The sequence below is a fragment of the Schistocerca gregaria genome, chromosome 6 (genome assembly GCF_023897955.1).
Source record: "Schistocerca gregaria isolate iqSchGreg1 chromosome 6, iqSchGreg1.2, whole genome shotgun sequence".
Classification (NCBI taxonomy): domain Eukaryota; kingdom Metazoa; phylum Arthropoda; class Insecta; order Orthoptera; family Acrididae; genus Schistocerca; species Schistocerca gregaria.
This window is the reverse complement of record NC_064925.1, coordinates 40,935,528-40,962,834: the sequence shown is the minus strand read 5'-3', so window position 1 is coordinate 40,962,834 and position 27,307 is coordinate 40,935,528. Positions and strand designations below refer to the sequence as shown.

At 42.4% G+C, this 27,307-nt stretch overlaps 1 protein-coding gene across 3 annotated transcripts in view; it reads left to right on the top strand.

Annotated features, from left to right (window-relative positions):
• The window catches only part of LOC126278137 (uncharacterized), a 500,725-nt gene that overhangs the window by 177,323 nt on the left and 296,095 nt on the right, over positions 1–27,307 (top strand). For all 3 annotated transcript variants that reach the window (XM_049978028.1, XM_049978029.1, XM_049978027.1), the window contains exon 8: positions 16,180–16,370. In XM_049978028.1, coding sequence (XP_049833985.1) covers positions 16,180–16,370 — 191 coding nt within the window. The remainder of the gene's footprint in view (positions 1–16,179; positions 16,371–27,307) is intronic.

The window sequence follows — 27,307 nt, the reverse complement described above, 5'->3', positions numbered from 1 at the left end:
ATCTCCCAGTACCTACAGCAACCTACGTCTTTCTGAATCTGCTTAGTGTATTCATCTCTTGCTCTCTCTCTACGATTTTTACCCATCACGTTGCCCTCCAATACCAAATTGGTGATCCCTTGATGCCTCAGAACATGTCCTACCAACCGATCCCTTCTTTTTGTCAAGTTGTACCACAAACTCCTCTTCTCCCCAATTCTGTTCAATACCTCTTCCTTAATTATGTGATCTACTCATCTATTCTTCAGCATTCTTCTGTAGTACCACATTTCTAAAGCTTCTATTCTCTTCTTGTCCAAACTATTTATCGTCCATGTTTCACTTACATGGCTGCACTTAATACAAACACTTTTAGAAACGACTTCCTGACGCTTAAATCTGTACTTTATGTTAATAAATTTCTCTTCTTCAGAAACGCTTTCCTTGCCATTGCCAGTCTACATTTTATATCCTCTCTACTTCGACCATCATGAGTTATTTTGCTCCCCAAATAGCACAACGCATTTACTGCTTTTAGTGTCAAAATTTTAAACATGGCTGAAACAGGAACTGTTGAAAATTTTCCCGGTAAATGAGCCAAACAGTTGCAAGATAAAGGTATATTGTAATCCTTGACCACAGTTTCGGTATATCTAAATATACCTAAATCCAATTGAACTGGAAGACACCTTCATACATAATTTAAAAAAAATAAATAAAAAAAATTAAAAAATAGTACCCATGAAAATTACCAAAGTATTACAAACACAAAAACTGGTAGTCACTTACTAAAGTCACATCTTGCAGTGGAGATGCATAAAACAACCGCTCCAAAGATGGCACCAGTAGTTAAAATATCACTTTCATCTGTACAGCATAATTATGAAGAGATGGTCGATGCGAACGCGGCATGCTATCATTAGTTGGCCTGTGAACTGGCGTGAAAGGGTGTGGAAGCACTAAGGCAGACAGTTTCACCGGGAGAGGGCAGTTGTGGTATGAGCGAGACACTCGCGCTCATTAAAACCCGGGATACGTACCCATGCGCATAAAAATTTTAAAGGTTGTGCTAAATCAGACCCTCTGTCTTAATAAATAAAACATACCAGAACCATTTAAAACACTTGAATTTCTCGTAAAAATACTTTTTCTGGTATTATTATCCCAGCAGATTCTTGTCATCCACAATCTCACAAAGTTTCCTTCTTTCACCCTGCAGCTCACGTGCCGTGAACAGGATTATTTAGAGAAAGAAATATCTTTAGTAAAATCCATAGCTATTAGCAATGGACATGACCCTATGTTAATTCACCAAATTGTTAGGAAAAAACAGCTGTAAAATTTTCAATCTTAGGAGATAACAGGGCGATAGAGATTGAGCGATATAACTTTATTTCTCTTCCATTTTTGGGGAACGTATCATATAAGATAAGGAGACCTCTACCGAAGCAATAAGGTTACAGAGTAGGCTCTTCCGTAAAAAATAGCTTAAAACAAAGAGTGATTCATACTATTAGGGCACGGGAAGAACTTGGCATTAAATCCGGAGTTTACAAAATTACTTGTAACGACTTCCCCAACAATTACGTTGGACCGACAGGTCGACCCACTAAAGTAAGACATAAAGAACACATGCTAGGTAAAAATGGGGAAAATGTGCACAATTCCATGTTTGCTGAACATCTATTGCTCTTACAACATACGCCACGTAAACTGAATGACATAGAATTGCTACATGGAAAGAGTAAGGGTTACAAACTGGACGTGTTCGAGGAATTAGAAATTTTTAAACATCTATCTCAAAAAGATGGATTTATTCTTAACGGACAGGTGAAGCTTAGAAACAATTTTTTTTTGGGGTAGTTTCAAACCCCTCCTTGCTCTCACGTGATATAGTCTGCCTGACTAGAAGCTAATTTTCTTGTATGTTTATGCTGGTGAGATGCTCCTTTCCTACCTTGTTGGGACTTTACGTGTTTTTGATGATTGTTGTTCGCGGTTTTCGATGTGTATGTATGGTTCAAAAGATTCTTTTATGTTTTTCATTCTTGATGAAAGATGGTTTCGATTTTCTACAACATTTCGTTGGTTTTTGTTAGTATGTATCCTAGCCTTTATTTCGCGCGAGATTCTAGCGCATACCACTAGTGCCCTGTCTCGTTAGGTGTGTTGCTTAGCGCAGGCCTGATCTGCTTGACTCTAGGACGCAGGCAAATCGGTGCTCGTGTTTTCTAATGTTTGCAGGTGTTTTAAATGGTTCTGGTATGTTCTATTTATTAAGACAGAGGATTTGAATTAGCACAACCTTTAAAATTTTGATGCGCATGCGTATGTATCCAGTGTTTTAATGAGCGCGAGTGTCTCGCTCATACCACAACTGCCCTCTCCCGGTGAAACTGTCTGCCTTAGTGCTTCCACACCCTTTCACGCCAGTTCACAGGCCAACTAATGATAGCACGCCGCGTTCGCATAGACCATCTCTTCATAATTTTAATTACTGGTGCCGCCTTTGTCACGGTTGTTTTACGCATCTCCACTGCAAGATGTGATATTAGTAATTGACTAAAAGTTTTTTTGCTTGTAATACTTTGGTAATTTTTATGGTTACTTAAAGCTAAAAGCATTTTTTTGTTCTATCTCAGTTACGATGCTACGTTTTTTGCTAATGTCTTCCTGTTCAGGTGTATTTTTGCTTCCCATGAAGGTATATTTAGATACACCGAAACCGTGGTCAAGGATATCAATAAATCTTTGTCTTGCAACTATTTGGCTGTTTTCTTTTACCGTGAAGTACTTTAAGTGTCTCAATTCTTAATCTAATTCCCTCAACATCACCCGATTTAATTCGACTACATTCCATTATCCTCGTTTTCCTTTTGTTGATGTTAATCGTACATCCTCATTTCAGGACACTGTACCTTCCGTTCAACACCTCTTCCAAGTTCTCTGACAGAAATGTGTGTGTGTGTGTGTGTGTGTGTGTGTGTGTGTGTGTGTGTGTGTGTGTGCGTGTGCGTGTTCGGGCGCTCGACGTCGAGGTCATCAGCGCCCTGACACACATTAAAAGAAACAAATGTGGACAAATTTAGTAAAATGGAAGCATATACGCAAAGAAAACAGGAAAAGATGAGCAACGCCGTATAAGAAAATAAAACGTAAGAATACGAGAAAGGAGCGTCAAGAATGCCACAGGAAATTGTCACTGGCTGGCCACTTACGCAAAATATGGGCGAGTCAGTTACCCTGTGAACAAATTTAAGACCCTCTCTCTAAAATTTTGGTAGAAACATTGGACAAGTCACAGAACTTTAAAACTTTAACCACATTCATTTTAGTATTCCCTAAAAGAGATGGCAGATCCACTGTCAAGTAAGCCGCGGCCCGCTGGTCAGAAAATAAGACGCAATCGAATAAAACGTGGCGCACAGTGACCTGGACGCACCAAGTACCACACATTGGAGGGTCCTCTCGTCGGAGCAGGAAGCCATGCATCATAGAACTGTGGCCTATATGAACCCAAGTGAGGAGAACCTCGTCCCGCCTACGTGGCTGGAAAGATGTACGCCACACACGCGTTGTAGACTTGACTAAACGGAGCTTATTGTCAGTCACTTCCAGCCACTCACCCTCCCACCGACGCATGACCCGTGAGCTCAACAGCGAGGTGAGTGCGTGCAGGGGGATGGCACACTGAGATACTGGCGCAGCGAGGCACGTCTCCTTGGCTGCGAGATCTCCTCTTCCGTTCTCAGCAATGTCGACGTGCCCTGGAACCCAGCAGAAAGTCACCTCCTTCCCCAGTCGTTGTAGTTGGAAGAGGGCATCCTGGATGGTCTGGACTATTTTATCTGCTGGATACAAACGTTGTAATGAGTGAAAGGCGCTTAGTGAATCGGAACAGACAAGAAATTAAGGCGGGGAAGAGCGTGTCATTTGCTCCAGTGCCCGCAAGACCGCAGACAATTCTGCATCAAAGACAGTAACTGCTTGAGGCAGTAGGACGTCGAGGACAATTTCCGGATAAACAACGGAGCAACCAACAGAATCGCCTTGTTTCGACCCATCCTAAAAACAGACTACATAGTCGTGGTGCTCAGGTAATATGGCAGAAAATGTTGCATTAAAAACAGAAGCATTAGTGCAATTTCTCTTGTACCACACCAAATCTAAAATCACTCTGGGCCTCTCCAGTAACCAGGTTTGCTGGCGGTTAAAACCCTGGCTTTGGGGCTGTACGGGCTCCACACCGAGGGACTCCATCACACGCTGCACACGGATCCCAAACGGCATCGTGGCTCAGAGATAGTAGGAAAAAAGACGATCTAGAGGCTCATGAGCAACAGTATGGTAAATGGGTGAAGTTGGAGCTACAAGGAGCTGCCGCTGGATGGTAAGTGGTGGTTCCCCGGCCTCAGCAGAGAGGCTGGGTATGGGACTGGTCCGATAAGCACCCGTGGCCAGTCGAATCCCCGCATGGTGGACAGCATCAAGGATCTCAAAAAAAGGGGGCCTCGCTGACCCATGCACCGTGCACCTGTAGTCCAGCCGCGAGCGCACAAAAGCCCGACAAAACTGGAGGAAACGCGCCCTGTCCGCTCCCCGAGGCCTGTGGATGAGGCACTTCAGGATGGTCAGTGCCTTCATGGTTCTGGCCTTCAAACCATGACAATCCGGTGTAAAAATGGAGGCCGAGAAACCGCACTGTGTCTCTAAAATGTAAGATAGTGTCCCATATATGCAAGACAGGCAAATTTAAAGGATGACGAGAATGATTAAAATGAACACACACACTTATTGGCATAAAACTGAAAACCTATCCTTGCAGCCCACTCCTCTAACTGACGGCTCACCATTGCAACACTGGAGGAGGAACAGAAAACAGCGAAGTCATCCACAAATAATGGGCACTGTACTGGACTCCTTACTGTAGATGTTATATTGTTGATGGCTGTGGCAAAGAGGGTAACACTTAAAACACTGCCCTGGGGCACACCATTCTTCTGCTCAAATCGATCAGGCAGTGTGTTACCAACTAGGGTCTGAAAAAACCGCCGAGAGAGGAAAGACCGAATGAAAATGGGGAGGTGGCCGCAGTTGTGCAAGAGTGCAGTGTCTCCAAGTAGTATCGCATACCTTACCGATATCAAAGAAGATACCGATATAGTGATGCTGATGGAGGAAAGCCTGATGAATAACCGGTTCTAGGAGGGTCAGGTTGTCGACTGTGGACCGAAATTTTCGGAATCCACACTGAGAACGGCTAAGGAGTTGCATGCTGTGTAAAAGACGAGCAGACGACAGTTAACCATCTGTTCCAGGGTATTTACTACGCATCTCGTCAAGGCGATACTCTCATAACTACCGGCACATGTGCGGTCCTTTCCTGGTTTGAGGAGGGGGATTAGAACTGCCTCCCTCCACGAGTTGGGGAAGACACCTGTCTGCCATGTAGATTAAAACATTCGAGGAGGATTTCCTTTGACGCCGTTGCCAGATGTCGAAGCATGCTGTACCAGATGTGGTTGTGACCGGGTGCAGTGTCAGAAGTCTCAGTCAGTGCCTATTCAAGCTCCCACATGGAGAATGGGAAGCTGTAGGCCTCGGAACTGTTCGACATAAAGTCCAACTTTTCCCTCTCGACAGTTGCACGGTAGCGACGAAACGCTGGATAATAGCTTGCGTTGGCAGTAGCTTGTGCAAAATGCTCGGAGAGCGTCTGAGCAATGCTTCTACGTGTTGTTTGGAGGCACCCCTGGTTCGACACTGTAGCTATCAGTAAACGGCTGTGTTTACCGTAAATCCTGTGGATGGCTTCCCATACTTTTGAGGAACAAGTAGAGCGATTGATGGAATTCAGGAACTCAGGCTATGACAGCTTTTTGCTGTTTAATGATACGGCGAGCCTTGGCTCTCGCGATTCGAAAGTTTGAGAGATTGTCCACTGTCGGGTGGCGTTTAAACTATCAAAGAGCTGCACACGTGTCCCAAATGGCTAAATGGTAGTATTCTGTCCACCCAGGGACAGGTCGCCTCTGAAGAGGGCCGAAAGACATTGGTATGGATGGATTAGCGGCGTGATGGATCACATGTGTGATGGATCCACCCATTCCAGGACGCTGTTACTGTGTTCAGACACAACCAACTGGCCGAACAGCATCCAGTTCGCCCTGCCACTCATCCACGTTGGTGGCTTCTGTTCCAGCAACACACCATCGAGTAGCTGAAGGCGGATTAGAAAGTGGTCGCTAAAATAAAGATCGTCAATGACCTCCCAGTGAACAGTCGGCGAGGGCTGGAGAGCAGAGAGAGACAGGTCAACGGCTGAGAATGACCCAGTAGCAGCACGGAAACGAGTCGGAGTACCAGCATGTAGGAGGCACAGCTCTCGAGATGTGAGGAGGCTCTCCAAAACTCGGCCTGCATGGCAAGTAGACGTGAGCCCCACAGGACATGCTGGGCGTTGAAGTCTGCCAGGAGAAGATATGTTTGGGAGAGTTGCGTGATAAGATCTGTGAGAGCGGCAGAGTCTACTGCAGCCAGAGGAGGTAAATAAAGAGAACAAATTGTAAGCTTCTGACGTACAGAAATTCCAACTGCAACTGCTTGCAGGTCGGTATCCACAGAAGAGCAGCGGAGTGGAGCTGATTATTGACAAAAACAACGACCCCTCCACTGGCTCTTTCCCCAGTCAGGTCGTACTTGCGACGTAGGGTATAGCCTCGTAGAGCAGGGGCACCAGATGCTTTGATATGTGTTTCCCGCAAACACCAGCACAGAGGGAGTTACTCCTCTAGATACCCTTTCCTTGCCATTGCCGGTCTACATTTTATATCCGCTCTACTTCGACCATCGTCAATTATTTTGCTCATGAAATAGCAAAACTCATTTACTACTTTAAGTGTCTCATTTTCTAATCTAATTCCCTGAGCATCACCCGACTTAATTCGACTACATGGCATCATCCTTGTTTTGCTTTTGTTGATGTTCATCTTATATCCTTCTTTCAAGACACTATCCGCTCCTTTCAACTACCCTTCCAGGCCCCTTGCTGTCTCTGACAGAAATACAGTGTCATCGGAAAAACTTGAAGTTGTTATTTCTTCTCAATGTATTTTAATTCCTACTCCGAATTTTTCTTCTGTTTCCTTTACTGCTTGTTCAATGTACAGATTGAATAACATCGGGGAGAGAATACAACCCTGTCTCACTCCCTTCCCAACCACTGCTTCCCTCTCATGTCCCTCGACTCTTATAACTGCCATCTGGTTTCTGTACAAATTGTAAGTAGCCTTTTGCTCCCTGTATTTGACCCCTGCCACCATCACAATTTGAAAGAGAGTACTCCAGTCAATACTGTCAAAAGCTTTCTCTAAGTCTACAAATGCAAGTAACGTAGGTTTGCCTCTCCTTAATCTATCTTCTGAGATAAGTCGTATGGTCAGTATTGCTTCACGTGTTCAAACATTTCTACAGAGTTGAAACTTATCTTTCCCGAGGTCGACCGCTACCAGTTTTTCCATTCTCCTGTAAAGAATTCGTATTAGTATTTTGCAGCTGTGACTTATTAAACTAATAGTTCGATAATTTTCAGATCTGTGAGCACCTGCTTGTTTGGGATTGGAATTATTATATTGTTTTTGAAGTCTGAGGGTATTTCGCCTGTCTCATACAACTTGCTCACCAGATGGTAGAGTTTTGTTAGGGCTGGCTCTCCCAAGGCTACCAGTAGTTCTAATGGAATGTTGTCTACTTCCGGGACCTTGTTTCGACTCAGGTCTTTCAGTGCTCTGTCAAACTCTTCCCACAGTATCATATCTCCCATTTCATCTTCATGTGCGTTCTTTTCCATTTCCATAATATTGTCCTCAATTACATCGCCCTTGAATAGGCCCCCTATATACTCTTTCCACCTTTCTGTTTCCCTTTTTTGCTTAGAACTGGGTTTCCATCTGAGCTCTTGATATTCATACAAGTGGTTCTCTTTTCTCAAAAGGTCTCTTTAATTTTCGTGTAGGTAGTGTCTATCTTAGCCCTAGTGAGATAAGCCTCTGCATCCTTACATTTGTCCTCCAGCCGCTCCTGCTTAGTTATTTTGCACTTCCTGTCGCTCTCATTTTTGAGACGTTTGTATTCCTTATTGCCTCCTTCATTTACTGCATTTTAATATTTTCTCCTTTCGTCAATTAAATTCAATATATCTCCTGTTAGCTAAGGATGTCTACTAGCACTCGTCTTTTTACCTACTTGATCCTCTGCTGTCTTCACTATTTCGACTCTCAAAGCTACCCATTCTTCTTCTACTGTATTTCTTTCGCCGTTCTTGGCAATCGTTCCCTAATGCTCTCCCTGAAACTCTGTACAACCTCTAGTTTAGTCAGTTTATCCAGGTCCCATCTCCTTAAATTTCCACCTTTTTGCAGTTTATTCAGTTTTAATCTACATTTCATAACCAACAGATTGTGGTCAGAGTCCACATGTACCCTTGGAAATGTCTTACAATTTAAAACCTACTTCCTAAATCTCTATCTGATCATTATATAATCTTCCTGAAACCTTCCAGTATCTCCAGGCCTCTTACACGTATACAACCTTATTTCATGATATTTGGACCAGGTGTTAGCTGTGATTAAGTTATGCTCTGTAGAAAATTCTACCAGGCGGCCTCCTCTTTCCTTCCTCGTCCCCATTCCACATTCACCTACAATTTCTCCTTCTCTTCCTTTTCCTACTACCTAATTCCAGTCACTCATGACTATTAAATTTTCGTCTCCCTTGACTATCTGAATAATTTCTTTTATTTCATCATACATTTCTTCAATTTCATCGTCATCTGCAGAGCTAGTTGGCATATAAACTTGTACTACTGTAGTAGGCATGGGCTTCGTGTCTATCTTGGCCACAATAATGCGTTCACTATGCGGTCTGTAGTAGCTTACCCGCACTCCTATTTTTTTATTCATTATTAAACCGACTCCTGCATTATCCCTCTTTGACTTTGTATTTATAATCCTGTATTCACCTGACCAAAAGTGTTGTTCCTCCTGCCACCGCACTTCACTAATTCCTGCTGTATCTAACTTAAACCTATCCATTTCCCTTTTTAAATTTTCTAACCTACCTGCTCGATTAAGGGATCTGACACTCCACGCTCCGATCCGTAGAACGCCAGTTTTCTTTCTCCTGATAACGACGTCCTCCTCAGTAGTCCCCGCCCGGAGATCCGAATTGGGGGACTATTTTACCTTTGGATTATTTTATCCAAGAGGATGCCGTCATCATTTGACCATACAGTAAAGCTGCATGTCCTCGGGAAAAATTACGGCTGTAGTTTCCCCTTGCTTTCAGCCGTTCGCAGTACCAGCACAGCAAGGCCGTTTTGGTTAATGTTACAGCGCCAGATGAGTCAATCATCCAGACTGTTGCCCCTGCAACTACTGAAAAGGCTGCTGCTCCTCTTCAGGAACCACACTTTCGTCTGGCCTTTCAACAGATACTCCTCCGTTGTGGTTGCACCTACGGTGACGCATCCAACTGGAAATCCATCTTTTACACTACATGTGCCATTTCAGTCGTGTCATACATTGCAATCCTACCACTGACAAAATTTCTTCCACTGACCGTGAAGGTACTTGAACTTTCCATTTCTCACGATTTGCTACTTCCAGATTCTGCTTTTCGTCGTAATGGAGCTGACTTGGAAGACAAGCATTCCTGCGGACATGTTGTAACGGCCTCCATATACGAATGGTCAGCGTCACTGCCCTCTGTGCGAAACGAGCTGGGTTGGATTCCTGGTGCCTCCTGGGGTTTTTCTGAGCCAGGGAGGTCTGGAACTGGGTCTACTCAGCCGCTTGAGGCCAAATGCGGAGCTGCCGGAACAAAGAAGCGGCTCCGGCGAAAGCACCCGCGTTCATACGCCAGGGGGACTGGCGGCGCATCCTAGATCGCTCCCCGTACTGCCTCGTAGGCGGCCCTCGTCCACATAGAACAGGCACTACGGCTAATCGACAAGTGGCCTAGCTGCACTAAACAATGACACTACGGTACAGCTTGTTATGCTGTACTTAGCACAGACAGGCAGATTAAGCAACACTGTGTCTGCTTCAGTTTTTACGTTGTGATGGTTTGGTCTTAGAAGTAAAACTTTTGATTTTCGAATCGTAAGAAATTCCTATCCGTCTGTACTTTAACATCGTAAGGAAATCTCCTGCGCCTTAACCCTTGAAATATCCAGTGGGGAGGAAGGGTGGTAGGTACTTAATGCCCAAACTTTGAAAATGTGGTAATTCAGTAATAAAAATATTTAGTTGTTCATGAATTCTGCAATCAGATTTTATAAATTTTAAATTTTTCACTACCAGACCTTACTTAGACTTCACTATCTTTTTTGAAAAGTATGTTGTGATTAAAATTCCACAACAGGTAACGAAATCTGCATTTATTTATTTATTTATTTGCAATGGTCGTAAAGCATAAAGTAACCCCAGCCTGGTAGCACACATCACTTAAAACGCGTAAGCATTCTGAGTGTTACAAAAGACCTTCCAGTCTTGGGTAAAATAATCCAGGTACATGGGATTAGGTTATCTCTAGTTTAAGTATTGATCCCCCACAAAGAACCATGGACCTTGCCGTTGATGGAGAGGCTTGCGTGCCTCAGCGATACAGATAGCCGTAGCGTAGGTGCAACCACAACGGAGGGGCATCTGTTGAGAGGCCAGCAAACGTGTGGTTCCTGAAGAGGGGCAGCAGCCTTTTCAGTAGTTGCAGGGGCAACAGTCTGCATGATTGACTGATTCGGCCTTTTAACACTAACCCAAACGGCCTTGCTGTGCTGGCTAAACGGCTAAAACTAAGGGGAAACTACAGCCGTAATTTTTCCCGAGGACATGCAGCTTTACTCTATGGTTAAATGATGAGGGCGTCCTCTTGGGTAAAATAATCCAGAGGTAAAATAGTCCCCAATTCGGATCTCCGGGCGGGGACTACTCAGGAGGACGTCGTTATCAGAAAGAAAACTGGCGTTCTACGGATCGGAGTGTGGAATGTCAGATCCCTTAATCGAGCAGGTAGGTTAGAATATTTAAAAAGGGAAATGGATGGGTTAAATTTAGATATAGTAGGAATTAGTGAAGTTCGGTGGCAGGAGGAACAAGACTTTTGGTCAGGCGAATACAGGATTATAAACACAAAATCAAATACGGGTAATGCAGGAGTCGGTTTAATAATGAATTAAAAAAATAGGAGTGCTGGTAATCTACTACAAACAGCGTAGTGAACGCATTATTGTGGCCAAGATATAGGTGGTGATGGTGGTTAGTGTTTAACGTCCCATCGACAACGAGGTCATTAGAGACGGAGCGCAAGCTTGGGTTAGGGAAGGATTGGGAAGGAAATCGGCCGTGCCCTTTCAAAGGAACTATCCGGGCGTTTGCCTGAAACGATTTAGGGAAATCACGGAAAACCTAAATCAGGATGGCCGGAGACGGGATTGAACCGTCGTCCTCCCGAATGCGAGTCCAGTGTGCTAACCACTGCGCCACCTCGCTCGGTCCGGCCAAGATAGACACGAAGCCAACACCTACTACAGTAGTACAAGTTTATATGCCAACTAGCTCTGCAGATGACGATAAAATTGAAGAAATCTATGATGAAATAAAAGAAATTATTCAGATAGTCAAGGGAGACGAAAATTTAATAGTCATGGGTGACTGGAATTCGGTAGTAGGAAAAGGGAGAGAAGGAAACGTAGTAGGTGAATATGGATTGGGGTTAAGAAATGAAAGAGGAAACCGCCTGATAGAATTTTGCACAGAGCCCAACTTAATCATAGCTAACACTTGGTTCAAGAATCATAAAAGAAGGTTGTATGCGTGTAAAAGGCCTGGAGATACTAGAAGGTTTCAGACAGATTATATAATGATCAGACAGAGATTTAGGAAGTAGGTTTTAAATTGTAATACATTACCAGGGGCAGATGTGGACTCTGACCACAATCTATTGGTTATGAAATGTAAATTAAAACTGAATAAACTGCAAAAAGTTGGAAATTTAAGAAGATGGGACCTGGATAAACTGACTAAACCAGAGGTTGTACAGAGTTTCAGGGAGAGCATAAGGGAACAATTGACAGAAATGTGGGAAACAAATACAGTAGAAGAACAATGGGTAGCTTTGAGCGATGAAGTAGTGAAGGCAGCAGAGGATCTAGTAGGTAAAAAGACGAGGGCCTGTAGAAGTCCTTGGGTAACAGAAGATATACTGAATTTAATTGATGAAAGGAGAAAATATAAAAATGCACTAAACGAAGCAGGCAAAACGGAATACAAACGTCTCAAATATGATATAAACAGGAAGTGCAAAATGGCTAAGCAGGGATGGCTAGAGGACAAATGTAAGGATGTAGAGGCTTATCTCACTGGGGGTAAGATAGATACGGCCTACAAGATAATTAAAGAGCCCTTTGGAGAAATGAGAACCACTTGTATGAATGTCAAGAGCTCAGATGGAAACGCAGTTCTAACCAAAGAAGGGAAATCAGAAAGGTGGAAGGAGTACATTGAGGGTGTATACAAGGGCAATCTACTTGAGGACAGTATTATGGAAATGGAAGAGGATGTAGATGAAGATGCAATTGGAGATACGATACTGCGTGAAGAGTTTGACAGAGCACTGAAAGACCTGAGTCGAAACAAGGCCCCGGGAGTAGACAACATTCCATTAGAACTACTGACGGCCTCGGGAGAGCCAGCCCTAACAAAACCCTTCCATCTGGTGAGCAAGGTGTATGAGACCGGCGAAATACCGTGAAACGTCAAAAAGAATATAATAATTCCAATCCCAAAGAAAGGAGGTGCTGACAGTTGTGAAAATTACCGAACTATCAGTCTAATAAGTCACAGCTGCAAAATAATAACGCGAATTCTTTACAGACGAATGGAAAAAAACTGGTAGAAGCCGACCTCGGGGAAGGTCAGTTTGGATTCCGTAGAAATGTTGGAACACGTGAGGCAACACTGACCTTACTAGTTATCTTAGAAGAAAGATTAAGGAAAGGCAAACCTACGTTTCTAGTATTTGTAGACTTAGAGAAACCTTTTGACAATGTTGACTGGAATACCCTCTTTCAAATTCTGAAGGCGGCAGTGGTAAAATACAGGGAGCGAAAGGCTATTTACAGTTTGTACAGAAACCAGATGGCAGTTATATGACTCGAGTGACATCTCTCCCCGATGTTATCTGTGTATTGAGCAAGCAGTGAAGGAAACAAAAGAAAAATTCGGAGTATGTATTAAAGTCCATGGAGAAGAAATAAAAACTTTGAGGTTAGCCGATGACATTGTAATTCTGTCAGAGACAGCGAAGGACTTGGAAGAGCAGTTGAACGGAATGGACAGTGTCTTGAAAGGAGGGTATAAAATGAATATCAACAAAAGCAAAACGATGATAATGGAACTTAGTAGAATTAAGTCAGGTGATGCTGAGGGAATTAGATTAGGAAATGAGACACTTAAAGTAGTAAAGGAGTTTTGCTATTTAGGAAGTAAAATAACTTATGATGGTCGAAGTAGAGAGGATATCAAAAGTAGACTGGCAATGGCAAGGAAAGCGTTTCTCAAGAAGAGAAATTTGTTGACATCGAGTATAGATTTAAGTGCCAGGAAGTCGTTTCAAAAAGTATTTGTATAGAGCGTAGCTATGTATGGAAATGAAACAGGGAAGATAACTAGTTTGGACAAGAAGAGAATAGAAGCTTTCTAAATGTGGTGCTACAGAAGAATGCTGAAGGTTATATGGGTAGATCATATAACTAATGAGGAGGTATTGAATAGAATTGCGGAGGAGAGGCGTTTGTGGCACAACTTGACTAGAAAACGGGATCGGTTGGTAGGACATGTTCTGAGGCATCAAGGGATCACCAATTTAGTATTGGAGGGCAGCGCGGAGGGTAAAAATCGTAGAGGGAGACCAAGAGATGAATACACTAAACAGATTCAGAAGGGTGTAGGTTGCAGTAGGTACTGGGAGGTGAAGAAACTTGCACAGGATAGAGTAGCATGGAGAGCTGCATCAAACCAGTCTCAGGACTGAAGACCACAGCAACAACAAAAAGTATTGATCAGGATAGTTCGATTCCCAAGGAGTCGTGAAATGGCTATGACTTAGACAACAGCATTAGTAATTCTGAGACTACCATAGAGCTCTAGATATTCTCACTCTAATCACTCACCCTAAGCAACTGGTCTTTCCTATTGTGATATTTATGTGTGTCCACGTTTCATGAAGCATGCATTTTTAATTGCACATTGATTATCGATTAAATGTGTAACTACAGAATTTTTCTGTTTTTAGTCTGAAAGAAGTTTAGGCCACATGCCAGATGACGTTGCTCAGTTAATTACGCAGGTCTGTGGTTGTCCAGCCTTCCTTTATCCTCGCTGTGAGGCCTCACTCCTGCGCCCCTACTACAGCAGCGCTCACGTTGCGTCGTGTCGGTCTAATTCTCTGGTCGTGGCCATAGACCAAGGTTGCATGGCACATTAGGTTCGACGCTTCTGTCATTTCCAGGCTTCCCAGTTCTCGACAGCTCGGAGCTTTGTGTTTCAAACAGTGCTGCTGTCCAGCGTTTTTAAGTTTTATTTTCACATCCGCGCGGCCTAGATAACCTCAGGCAATTTCACATGCTTTTATAACATCTTTCTTAATATTTCGTTCAATTTAGCTTGAACAAGTCATGTCCTCGTAATGATACTGCAGTAATCACAGTAAAGTGACATTATTTTCTTATTTTTAAAATGACAAAATTGTTGTAACACCTGCAAGTAACAAAATATATGTAACAGGAAATAGAAACAATATAGTGCTAATGTGGTGGTCTTAACTGTGTTTAGTGACGAGGTTCACAATGACAGTGTAACATAAAAAAGAATGTAAAGTAGTTTAATCTTATATTATACTGATCATGTGACTTAATTTGAGTGTTCTTTACATATTTTGGTAATAGTTTTCCCTATATTTTACTTACTTGATGTGAAGTCGACTGGTCACACAAAAAACCTAAATATAGTAAGCATTTACTATAATAATTCAGTATGCAGGTAATTAATTTAGTATGAAGTAATCATGAATATTACATTTCCATAGTTTCTTCGGCACATTCGCACTGTTTGGAAAAACGTCAGGTTCTGACTTTTTATGCTGCACCATTCACAACGTTTATTCCTCACTTTGCTTGCCTGAACATGTTTTAGTAGTTATTATGCTGCAAATGGTTTACATTATACCAAACTGGTTGTGACATGTCAAAGGCTCTGCATTTTGTGATACCTGTAGAAAAAACAATTATTTGTAATCTGCTCTTTAACAGCAGTTAACATTCAGATTATTGAATATTATCATAGCATTTTCCCATCTTGAGAAAACTTCAACAAATAAAACAACCAAGTTTGTTGTTTCTGTGTATTTGCTAACTTTACTACAACCTGCAGTAAGCATCAGATAGGCAAATTGTAAGAGTCAAAGGAACTAAGAAAAAATTTGCCCAGACGAGTATGAGCTCAAGTGAATTGGGATTGTACATTGTTTTAACCTGCCAGCAGTCATCAAAAAGTAAATTTTAATACAATTTTAGTTGCATTCTTGCTGTAGTTAATTTTCAGCTTGCAATGTCACTTCACTTCTGTCATATCAGTTTGGTAAAATAAGCTACCTCCTGAAAAATCCTGTCTTACGAAACCTTCTAAAATTAAACTAAGATCCTCATGTTTATAGTCTCATACACGTTCAGTACTATAGACATTCTCTGTACATCATCCTCTTTGAACTTTCCTGTGTAGCGCTGTAGCTGATATCAGCAAATCAGCTCATATCAAGGTCATAGTTTCTGTCTGTTCGTGTTCAAAATTCATTTTAATACCTCATATTGTTTTAAAAATGCAAATTTAATGCTGTCATTTATTCATGTATACTTTATATGTCCTTTCTCTGAGCTCATTTTGTCACCATTACACTTGGGTTTTACAATTTAAATACTTCATTAATTTTGAATTTCCAGTCGTTTTTACTGTCCAAGTAACTTACATCTTTCAGCTCGTTACATATTATAAACTGCCCGTCTTATGTTTCTGCTCTGTGATGAAAAATTGTAAAACATATGGAAATTATTTAGCAAATTAGTAAACAAGGGCTTTATAATTACAGGTTACCCATATTTAGAAATTACGTCTTATGGGAGTACTGGCCATTTACGTGTTCCTGTCCCTTCATTATCTATGAGTGGAGATTGTTTTTCTGTGACATACAGTGCACCACAGCATGGTTCCTTGATGGTGACCCTGACCTACAAAGACTATGTAAATTTTTCACAGCTTACTCCGGAGTTTACTTTTGAGGTACGTCAGTTAATTATTTTTTAGCATATGGCAACTTGTTTTGATTGTACTCAATTTATTTCATTTAAGTGGATAATGATAAATTAATCATTCGTTTTAAATTGGAGATCCATGTTTTAGACTACGAGATTTGCTCTACGAGTAATAGTGAAACTTACATTATCTTTTCTTGATATTCCTGTTGTTGTTGTCCAGAGTCTAAAGACTGGTTTGATGCAGCTCTCCATGCTACTCTGTCCTGTGCAAGCCTCTTCATCTCCGAGTAACTACTATAACCTACATCCATCAGAATCTGCTTAGTCTCCCTCTACGATTTTTACCCTCCACGCTTCCCTCTGATTCTAAATTGGAGATTCTTTGATGCCTCAGAACGTGTCCCACCAACCGATGACTTCTTCCAGTCAAACTGTGCTACAAATTCCTCTTCTCGCCAGTTCTGTTCAGTATCTCCTCATTAGTTAAGTGATCTACCCACCTAATCTTCAACATTCTTCCGTAGCACTATATTTCAGAATCTTTTATTCTCTTCTTGTCTACACTGTTATAATCCACGATTCACATCCATACATGGCTACACATCAAACAAATACTTTGAGGAAATCATCTGATTTAATCCGACTGCATTCCATTACCCTCATTATGCTTTTGTTGAGTTTCATCCAATATCCTCCTTTCATCACACTTCTCATTCAGTTCAACTATTCTTCGAAGTCCTTTGCTGTCTCTGACAGAATTACAAATTCACCGGCAATCCTCAAGGTTTTTACTTCTTCTCCCTGGATTTTAATTCCTACTCCAAATTATTCTTTGGTTTCCTTTATTGCTTGTTCAATGTAAAGGTGAATGCATTGGGGATAGGTCACAACCCTGTCTCACTCCCTTATCAACCGCTGCTTCCCTTTCGTGTCTCTCGATTCTCTTAATTGCGTTCTGGTTTCTGTACAAATTGTAAATAGACCATCGCTTCGGTCATTCATTGCTGTGTCAAATTCTTCATGCAGTCTCCCATCTCATCTTCAACTACGTCCTCTTCCGTTTCCATAATGTAGCCATCAAGTACATCTACCTTATATATATCCACTATATACTCCTTCCACCTTCCACCTTTCAGCTTTCCCTTCTTTACTTAGGATTGTTTTACCATCTGAGCTCTTGATATTCATGCAGGTGGTTATCTTTTCTCCGAACGTCTCTTTAATTTTCCTGTAGGCAGTATCTATTTATCCCTAGTGAAGCATGTTTCTACATCCTTACATTTGTCCTCTAGCCATTCCTACTTAGCAGTTTAGCACTTCCTGTCGATCACATTTTAGAGACGTTTGTATTCCATTTCGCGGCTTCATTTGCTGCATTTTTATGTTTCATTCTTTCATCGATTAAATTCAGTATCTGTTGTGTTACCCGGGGATTTCTAGTAGCCCTCGTCTTTTTACCTACTTGATCCTTTGCTGCCTTCACTATTTCATCTCTCAAAGCTACCCATTTATCTCTCCCCTGTATTCCTTTCCCTTGTTCTTGTTAGTCGTTCCCTAATGCACCCTCTACAACCTCTGGTTCTTTCAGTTTATCCAGGTCCCATCTCCTTAAATTCCTACCTGTCTGGAGTTTCTTCAGTTTTAATCTACAGATCATAATCAACAAATTGTGGTCAGAGTCCACATGTGCCCCTGAAATGTCTTACAATTTAAAACCTGGTTTCTAGATCTCTGTCTTGCCATTATATAATCAATCTGAAAACTTCCAGTATCTCCAGGTCTCTTCCATGTGTATAACTTTCTATCATTATTCTTAAACCAAATGTTATCGATGATCAAGTTGTGCTCTCTGCAGAATTCTACCAGGCAGCTTTCTCTTTCTTTCCTTACCCCCAGTCCATATTCACCTACTGCTTTTTCTTCTCTTCCTTTTTCTGTTATCGAATTCCGGCCCCCATAAATATTTTATTTTTATCTCCCTTAACTACTTGAATAATTTATCTCATCATACATTTCTTCAAACTGTTACGGGCTTTTACAATAACTATGCACCCTAAGACTCAGAGTTGCAATATTAAAAGTTTTCGCTGGTTTCGTTGTCTAAGGGCTGGGATTCGCATTTGCCGCATTACAAGCCAAATACTTCTGAGTCTACAGTACACAATATGAAGAGACACATGAATCGAATGGTCGAATGTTCCTATCACTCGGCAATTGTGAATTAATCTTGAAATTTATTAATGAAAGATTGCAATTAAATAAAATCTCCAGGTAATATCCTAACGACTTTAAATGATGAGTACGATAGTAGAAGTACTTTTGAGAATGTGGTATATTTGTGCAAAACACTTATTGGTGTCGATGGTGCAGCAATTAAATAAAATATAAGTTGAATAACACGGAAACAATAGATTCCTACTGCGCGTAATTAGTTATGAACAACAACATAGCTCGCGAGATGTTCACTTCTAAACGTCCAGCACCTCTCGTGCCCTGTCCTGTACTGTCCGCGCCCTGTGCCGCCCTGCGCAGAACTGCTCTGCCAGTATCACCCCGCGTCCTCTCCGGAAACGATGCTCCTCCCTAACCTCCGTACGTCTCTCTTAGCAAAGAGCGCTTGTTGGCTAGAGCACTCCCGCCATGTCTTACAGCCAATGCACACTGACATTCATAAAACACATACGAAATACTGGATTTACGTTTAAATACTTGAAATTAAATAAATATTCCTACGGCTGGTCCATAAACACGCTCTAGCACACATTGTTAAATACATAACAAATTAAATGAACACATATCAAAAGAAAAGAAGCAAAAGGTAGGCCAGGAACCTAATGTCTCTGTGTTTTCGAAAACATAGTGAATATTTAACCAATTACCTCATGAATAGTATATATCGGATATATACAAAGACATAGGTGAATAAATGTATTTATAAGCATGCTGCTACCGTTTTTTGTGTAACTGTGAAGTACTTATGGCCTGACGTGATCGATAGTAATCGGCCACTTTGACCTCCAATAACTCACGTATTATTCAAGTTACTTGCCTGTAATTTATACCAATTTAGGTTTATAATAATAACTTTCTAAAGACATGTCGATCGACAAAATCTGAAGAACCGTTTAGATTTTGGAAATTCGTTGCTGGGTGTTACTTGTATAATTTGCCGTCACATACTAAACTGTAAACTAATAAAGATATTGAAAATCTGATTACACATAAGATTCATTGTGGAAATAACATTAATGTACATGTTTCTTTTTGAGGTATCATGACAAGGTTCATGGTGCAACAGGCGTAGATATTTACACCTTTCATATTCATGGGTACACAAACTTCTTCCATCGATTTCATTGTTATCATCAATGTAATGTACTCATGTTATGTTAAACATTCTCACTAGTTAGAATTATCCCATTTCTCAAATCTCAATTTTACGATTAGGTTCTTTGTACAAATTTTGTAATGTAAGACTTTTATTCTTCTACTACACCATAATAATGTACCTTAACCATTATCCAAATACACTTAAAGATCCCAAGAAATAATCCACACTTTACATAGAAATACAGTTGTACATCATACATATCATCACCAACACATAAATGAGTTACTGAATACTTAACAAAACATTTTTTCTCATTAGCTACATAAATTCATGTTCAGAATAATTCATATTAATCACAGTAATCAATTTACATATCCTATATTAACTGAAATTATTTGATAAAATTCATTTTCCTCTTTAGAATATTAACTGCTTTGAGAGTAAAGCTGATTTTATATAAGTTATCTGTAGGGAAACTCTTTTCAGTTAAGAATTCCTACAGAATTAAGATCACACTCACGAAACCCTACTGAATAATGAAAAATATTATGCTCTCCACTGAGTAGTGAACATGAAAACGATGGTCACCTCTAACCCCTTCTGATAATAAAAGTCCCAGCGATTAAGGACCATGTCAGTTGCCGAATGAAGTGGTATCACTTTAATGTACCTCATACTTCAGGTATTCTGAAGAATATAGTACCTGTTTTAAGGTAGATTCGAAAAATGTGAGACATGTCTATGCAAAACAGTGAGACCTGGATAGAATGTTTTGAGAACAACATAAAACCTGCAAGTGCAGAAGAAAATATGAATGAAAATTCAACATATTTTCTAATGAAAAATATATGCAGTTTGAATTAGATCGACATCTAAGTGGGTTCCTTACCTCTTTGAATTCAGCAAAGAACTTCCTTGCTACACCTACCATGCATTTGCCATGCTAAACATAACACCCAGCACCATTTTCATCACTTTGTAATTACCTCTTCTATTACTCTTTGAAATCTTATCCTTTTTGTTGCTGTCTTGTTGTTTTCTAATTACCAGCATGCCTCTGTCATCCGGTCACAGAGTTTAGCTCTGTACTTGAATAGCATGAATCAAAACTGGTAAAATACAGTAACTACCAGCATTTACTTTTCACACTCATCCTAATAAACTCCTTAAAACTCTACGCAATATTCCAAAAACAATGTGCGTCACACTACTCTATTTATTTATTTCATTGCTCATTGAATCATTGTTTTCCGCTGCCTGCAGTGGGAAACTCATTAACTAATGCTATGAGGTCGTACTTGATACACCAGCCCTGCATCAATAATATCCACATTAAGCCAGCGAAAAACATAATTTTATTTGAAGTCAGAGAATACCTTAAAATCACAACAATTCAAAAATTACAGCATATGCTGCAAATAGTCACTGTGAGCAACAAGGATCTTGAAACTACATTGGAACTTATTTTGCAATGGACTTGTAACTGGATTCCTTGTTTAACCGATTCATGTAACACAAGTTAAAAACGCATTTATTTCTGGTTATCTTTCAGGTCTTTGAATTATTAATCTGTACTCCTAGTTACCTTGACACTTCCTTGATACTGAATATTCCAAAAAGTAAGCATTAGCGTGAGGTATATTTACGATTTTGTAATCTGTGTTGCAAATTAATTTGAATTTGCTAATCTCATGATTAATATCATTCAATTTTTCATGAGTCCTCATAAGGATCAAATTGACTCTGGAAATTTTGAACTCTGGAAATTTCCTATTCTCATAATGCTGACAAATCATATCTTACTTTGTTTTGCTATCTTTATCTGAAGTAGTTGTTTCTTCTCTTCCACAGTAATTTCCTTACAAGGAGAAAATCTATTAACTCTTCCACTAGACATTTGAGTTCTCCATCTTTAATATTTCTTCAGGTGTAAAACCTGTACTTTGTTGGTTTAACGAGTTCACTATTTGTCTAAATGCTGTCACATACTTGAACCAAAATCTGTTAATTTCGGGGCAGCCCAATCTTTCTCATATATCTCTGGCGGATTACTTGATTGGTGCCAGTAGATATATGCACAAACTGTTTTTAGTTATCTGCGTCACAGTCTTTCCATAGCATTGAGCGGAACTGCGTGCCATGATCAGATAGCACTCTGTTTGGTTTACCACTGGTCACAAAATGGTCCAGGACAATTTTGTTATACATTGCTTTCCTAAATGCGAATAGCTTTATAAACTTAGAAAAATGCTCTACAATTATTGAAATGTATCCGAGTTAGCTGAGATCCCAAGTAATGGCCTCGAAACGTCTAAAATGACTATATCTATTTCCTTTCGAATTTCAGCTGAACGACATAAGGTCCCTGAAAAATGGTTCATCTTCTATCACGTTCGCGTGACATTCATAACCTACTACACTTCCTGCTGTATTTGAAAATAACTGTCCTTTCACCATCAGCATTTTAAGTCACGCCTCTTTTTGTTCTCCTGAAATCCTGTCAGTTAAGTCTAATAGCCGCTTAAAATTCTGTTCTTTGTTGTTATTCTCGACCATAGCTCAAACATTATAGTTTTCAACATCATCTCCTAGCCCATAATTCACTCCTAAGTGATTTAACTGCAGTCGAATTGAGTGACATTGAGCTAATCTGTTAGCACGTTCAAAAGGAATCCGCAGAGTTTTCCCTTCTACCCAAAAGGTAATCATTTCCTGTTCACATTCAATTAAACTTTGCTGTTTAATTAGTCAATTAACGCTCAAAAGTATTTCCATACTCAAGTTCTGCACCACTATGGATATACAGGGTGTTACAAAAAGGTACGGCCAAACTTTCAGGAAACATTCCTCACACACAAAAAAAGAAAAGATGTTATGTGGACATGTGTCCGGAAATGCCTAATTTCCATGTTAGAGCTCATTTTAATTTCGTCAGTATGTACTGTACTTCCTCGATTCACCGCCAGTTGGCTCAATTGAAGGAAGGTAATGCTGACCTCGGTGCTTGTGTTGACATGCGACTCATTGCTCTACAGTAATAGCATCAAGCACGTCAGTACGTAGCATCAACAGGTTAGTGTTCATCACGAACGTGGTTTTGTATTCAGTGCAATGTTTACAAATGCGTAGTTGGCAGATGCCCACTTGATGTATGGATTAGCACGGGGCAAAAGCCGTGGCGCCTTATCTTTGTATCGAGACAGATTTCCAGAACGAAGATGTCCCGACAGAAGACGTTCGAACCAATTGATCGGCGTCTTATGGACCACGGAATATACCAGCCTATGATTCGCGACTGGGGAAGACCTAGAACGACGAGGACACCTGCAATGGACGAGGCAATTCTTCGTGCAGTTGACGATAACCCTAATGTCAGCGTCAGAGAAGTTGCTGCTGTACAAGGTAACGTTGACCGCGTCGCTGTATGGAGAGTGCTACGGGAGAACCAGTTGTTTCCGTACCATGTATAGCGTATGCAGGCACTATCAGCAGCTGATTGGCCTCTACGGGTACACTTCTGCGAATGGTTCATCCAGCAATGTCCCCCCAGGGGCTCAGCATTCATTTGCTGAGTACGGGCTTGGCGATCCCGGAGTCCTGAGCTGGGGACTGGTCAGCGCCGCCAGTCTCCTGTCACCGTAACCCCCTGGACATGCTTCAGCGACCACCGCATGGCGCGGCGGTGGAATGTTGTGTGCTACATCTACATCTACATGACTACTCTGCAATTCACATTTAAGTGCTTGGCAGAGGATTCATCGAACCACAATCATACTATCTATCTACTATTCCACTCCCGAACAGCGAGCGGGAAAAACGAACACCTAAACCTTTCTGTTCGAGCTCTGATTTCTCTTATTTTATTTTGATGATCATTCCTACCTATGTAGGTTGGGCTCAACAAAATATTTTCGCATTCGGAAGAGAAAGTTGGTGACTGAAATTTCGTAAAAAGGTCTCGCCGCGACGAAAAACGTCTATGCTGTAATGACTTCCATCCCAACTCGTGTATCATATCTGCCACACTCTCTCCCCTATAACGTGATAATACAAAACGAGCTGCCCTTTTTTGCACCCTTTCGATGTCCTCCGTCAATCCCACCTGGTAAGGATCCCACACCGCGCAGCAATATTCTAGCAGAGGACGAACGAGTATAGTGTAAGCTGTCTCTTTAGTGGACTTGTTGCATCTTCTAAGTGTCCTGCCAATGAAACGCAACCTTTGGCTGGCCTTCCCGACAATATTATCTATGTGGTCCTTCCAACTGAAGTTGTTCGTAATTTTAACACCCAGGTACTTGGTTGAATTGACAGCCTTGAGAATTGTACTATTTATCGAGTAATCGAATTCCAACGGATTTCTTTTGGAACTCATGTGGATCATCTCACACTTTTCGTTATTTAGCGTCAACTGCCACCTGACACACCATACAGCAATCTTTTCTAAATCGCTGTGGGGAATGGTATTCTTCGGTTGACCGCCTGGATTGCGAGGAAGGTAAACCTCTGTAAAAACCCCTCAATCTTACGGTGTGCTGCTTACCTGTAAGATGCATTGCTGTTGGGGTGGAACAGTCGCAAGCGGACAATCTCTGGGGCACCTGGCGCACCGCAGTTGTATAAGGCTTACTCAGGCACGTGGGGCTCTGTCTGAGCGGACCTTTAGTTCCCTAGCTTCTCGTGGGAGCACAATAGACCCTTCGACCTCTACATTTCCCCCTACCAGTGGATTGGGTGTGCCACTGGTAGGAAAACACACCCCATCGAAAAAGCGACTTCGTGCTGCGAGTCCTCCAGCGCCTGGTGTAGCTAGAGATTTATCAGACTGCCGTAACAGAGCACATGGTGATAACCAGAATGTGTTTTTGATTGTCAAACGGAAGGAAGGTAGCTTTGAGAGGGTTTCTCCCTTTTACATCCACAAGGGTCTTGAGGGAACTGCAGGAACACTGAAAGCTGTGAAGTGACTGTGCAATGGGACTCTGTTAGTTGAAACTTCTAGTTCCCGTCAAGTCACTTCTCTTAGAAAGCAACCTGTCTCGAAGAGTACGCTATCGAGACCGAGCTCCACTCCACGTTGAACTATAGTAAGGGTGCTGTGACATGTAGGGACTTGGTGGATATCCCCAAGGACGAGTTGAAATCTGAGTGGGCTGACGAAGGTATTGTCGACGTGCAGCATATTATGAAACGAGTCGATGGGGACCTAGTCAAATCCGACTCGTTTATTCTCACATTCAATTGCCCGAGACTCCCAGAGCATGTTAAAGCGGGTTTCTTACGTTTGCCAGTACGGCCATATTTCCCCAACCCAATGCGCTGTTTTAAATGTCAGCGCTTTGGGCATACTATGTTGGGTGCAATGGGATAGCCACTAGTGGTAAATGTGGTCAGCCTGCCCATGAAGGAGCCGATTGTTCATCGCCTGTGAAGTGCGTGAATTGCTCTGGGAGCCACCCTGTCTGGAGCCAGGTCTGCCCCATCTATCTCGAGGAACAGAAGATACAGGAGAGTAAAACATCTAAGTGCATCCCCTATGGTGAGGCCAAGAAGCTCTTTGAGGCCATGCAGCCTCCTGTGTTTACAACATCTTTCGCTTCCGATTTGCAGAAGCTGGTACAGTTGGCTACTGTTGCTACACAAACGGAGGTTGCTAGTGTCAGCACTAATATCGGTGTTTGCCAGTGAACTTGTGCTGCTGCGGTTGTTTTGCAACCTGCGGCTCTCCCCGCTACGTCAGACAAGGCCGTGGTTGCTGACATTGGGGTACTTCCTGCTTCTCCCCATATAGCGCCTTCTGCCCAGGCGAGTAAAGCTCCAACTGTTGACAAGGCTCTGCATTCTAAGCCCCCCAAGACAAAGACGCAGAAGGTGAAGGTTTTGCCACCTGAGGAGACTAGTCGGGGTCGGTCCGATGACGAGGCCATCGTACTGTCTGACATCTCCCGTGGGTCGTCATCGGAGCTTATGGACATTGATGTCGACCGGGGGCGATCTTCTCGCCCCAGGAATAAATCTCCGTCCAGTACGGGCTCACCTCCAAAGCACAGAGGCAGAGTGAAAGGTCAGCCACGCTGATCACTGCCTCCCATATTACAGTGGAACCTGAATGGGTTCAGGACGCATGTGGCCGAATTACAACTCCTTGTACGAGAGTGCCCCTTGTGCTTATGTCTCCAAGAGACACATTTTCGGGCCACTGATGCTCCTTCTTTACGGGGCTATACTGTATATCGAAAAGATGATCTGATGGGGGAAAGGGCAAAGGGTGGTGTGGCGGTTTTTGTCAGTGACATGCACCCCTCATCTGCGCTCCCTCCTGTTACAGACTTGCAAGCAGTTGCAGTTGACTTTCTTGTGGGTCGGAGGCTCACAGTCTGTTCAGTTTACTTACCGCCTCAGGATGCAATAGACTCTGAGGCTCTCACAGACCTTATTAGCCAACTCCCCCGCCCATTTCTTCTTCTGGGGGACTTCAATGCTCATAATGTCTTATGAGGCTCTCCGACTACTTGCCCCAGGGGTCGCATTCTGGAAAGCCTCATGATGTCTGAAGAACTGTTCATCCTCAACTCTGGTGCTCCCACTCATTTCTGTACTGCTTTCGGGTCGTCATCGGCTATTGACCTTTCCTTTTGCTCTCCAGCACTGGAGGATTCTGCTCTGTGGGAGGCTGCTGCTGACCTCCATTCTAGTGACCACTCCCCCCTTTGGATTCGCCTCCTGGATGAGGCTGTGGCATTACCAGTGCCGCCCAGGTGTCACCTCTGCAGAGCTGACTGGACACTTTTCAGCCAGCTGGCTGTTTTGGAACACCATGCCAGCGTCCACGAATGGGTCGACCATGTTACAGCTGTGATTTCCCATGCTGCTGAATTGTCGATCCCACGGTCCTCAGGTCATCCCAAGAGGCGTCCTGTCCCTTGGTGGACCACTGAGTGCCGCTCAGCCATGCGAGCCCGCCGTGCAGCTCTGAGCCGCTTCAAGTGCCGTCCCTCAGCTGACAATCTTGCGGCCTTTCATGTGGTAAGGGCCAAGGCGCGGCGGGTGATTAAAAAGTGCAAACGACGGTCATGGCAATCGTTCTTGAACTTCATCTCCTACACTCCACTAGTTCTACGAAAGTATGGGAAGCCATCAGGAGGATTTCCGGCAAACGCAGCCAACTACCTGTCACGGCATTGCTGCGTCAGGGATGTCTCCTCACGGCGCCAAGAGACATTGCCCAGACACTGGCCATGCATTTTGCGGAATCAACTGCCACTATTAACTGTGATTCAGATATCTGCCGCTACCGCACTGCCATCGAGAGGGATCACTTGGACTTCCGGTCTCCAAATTCTGAACCCTACAACTGCCACTTCACAATGTGGGAACTGGATTCGGCGCTGTCTGTTGCTCATGATACTGCGCCAGGTGATGATCAAATCCTGTACAGCATGCTGCAGCACTTGTTGCTGCCATCCAAGGAAGTTCTCCTGAATTGTTTTAATATGATATGGTCGTCCGGCACGTTCCCTGACTCGTGGAGGGAGGCGATTTTTATTCCCCTCCTCAAACCAGGGAAGGACCGAATGCATCCCAGTAGTTATCGGAGTATTGCTTTGACGAGCTGTGTCGGGAAGACATTG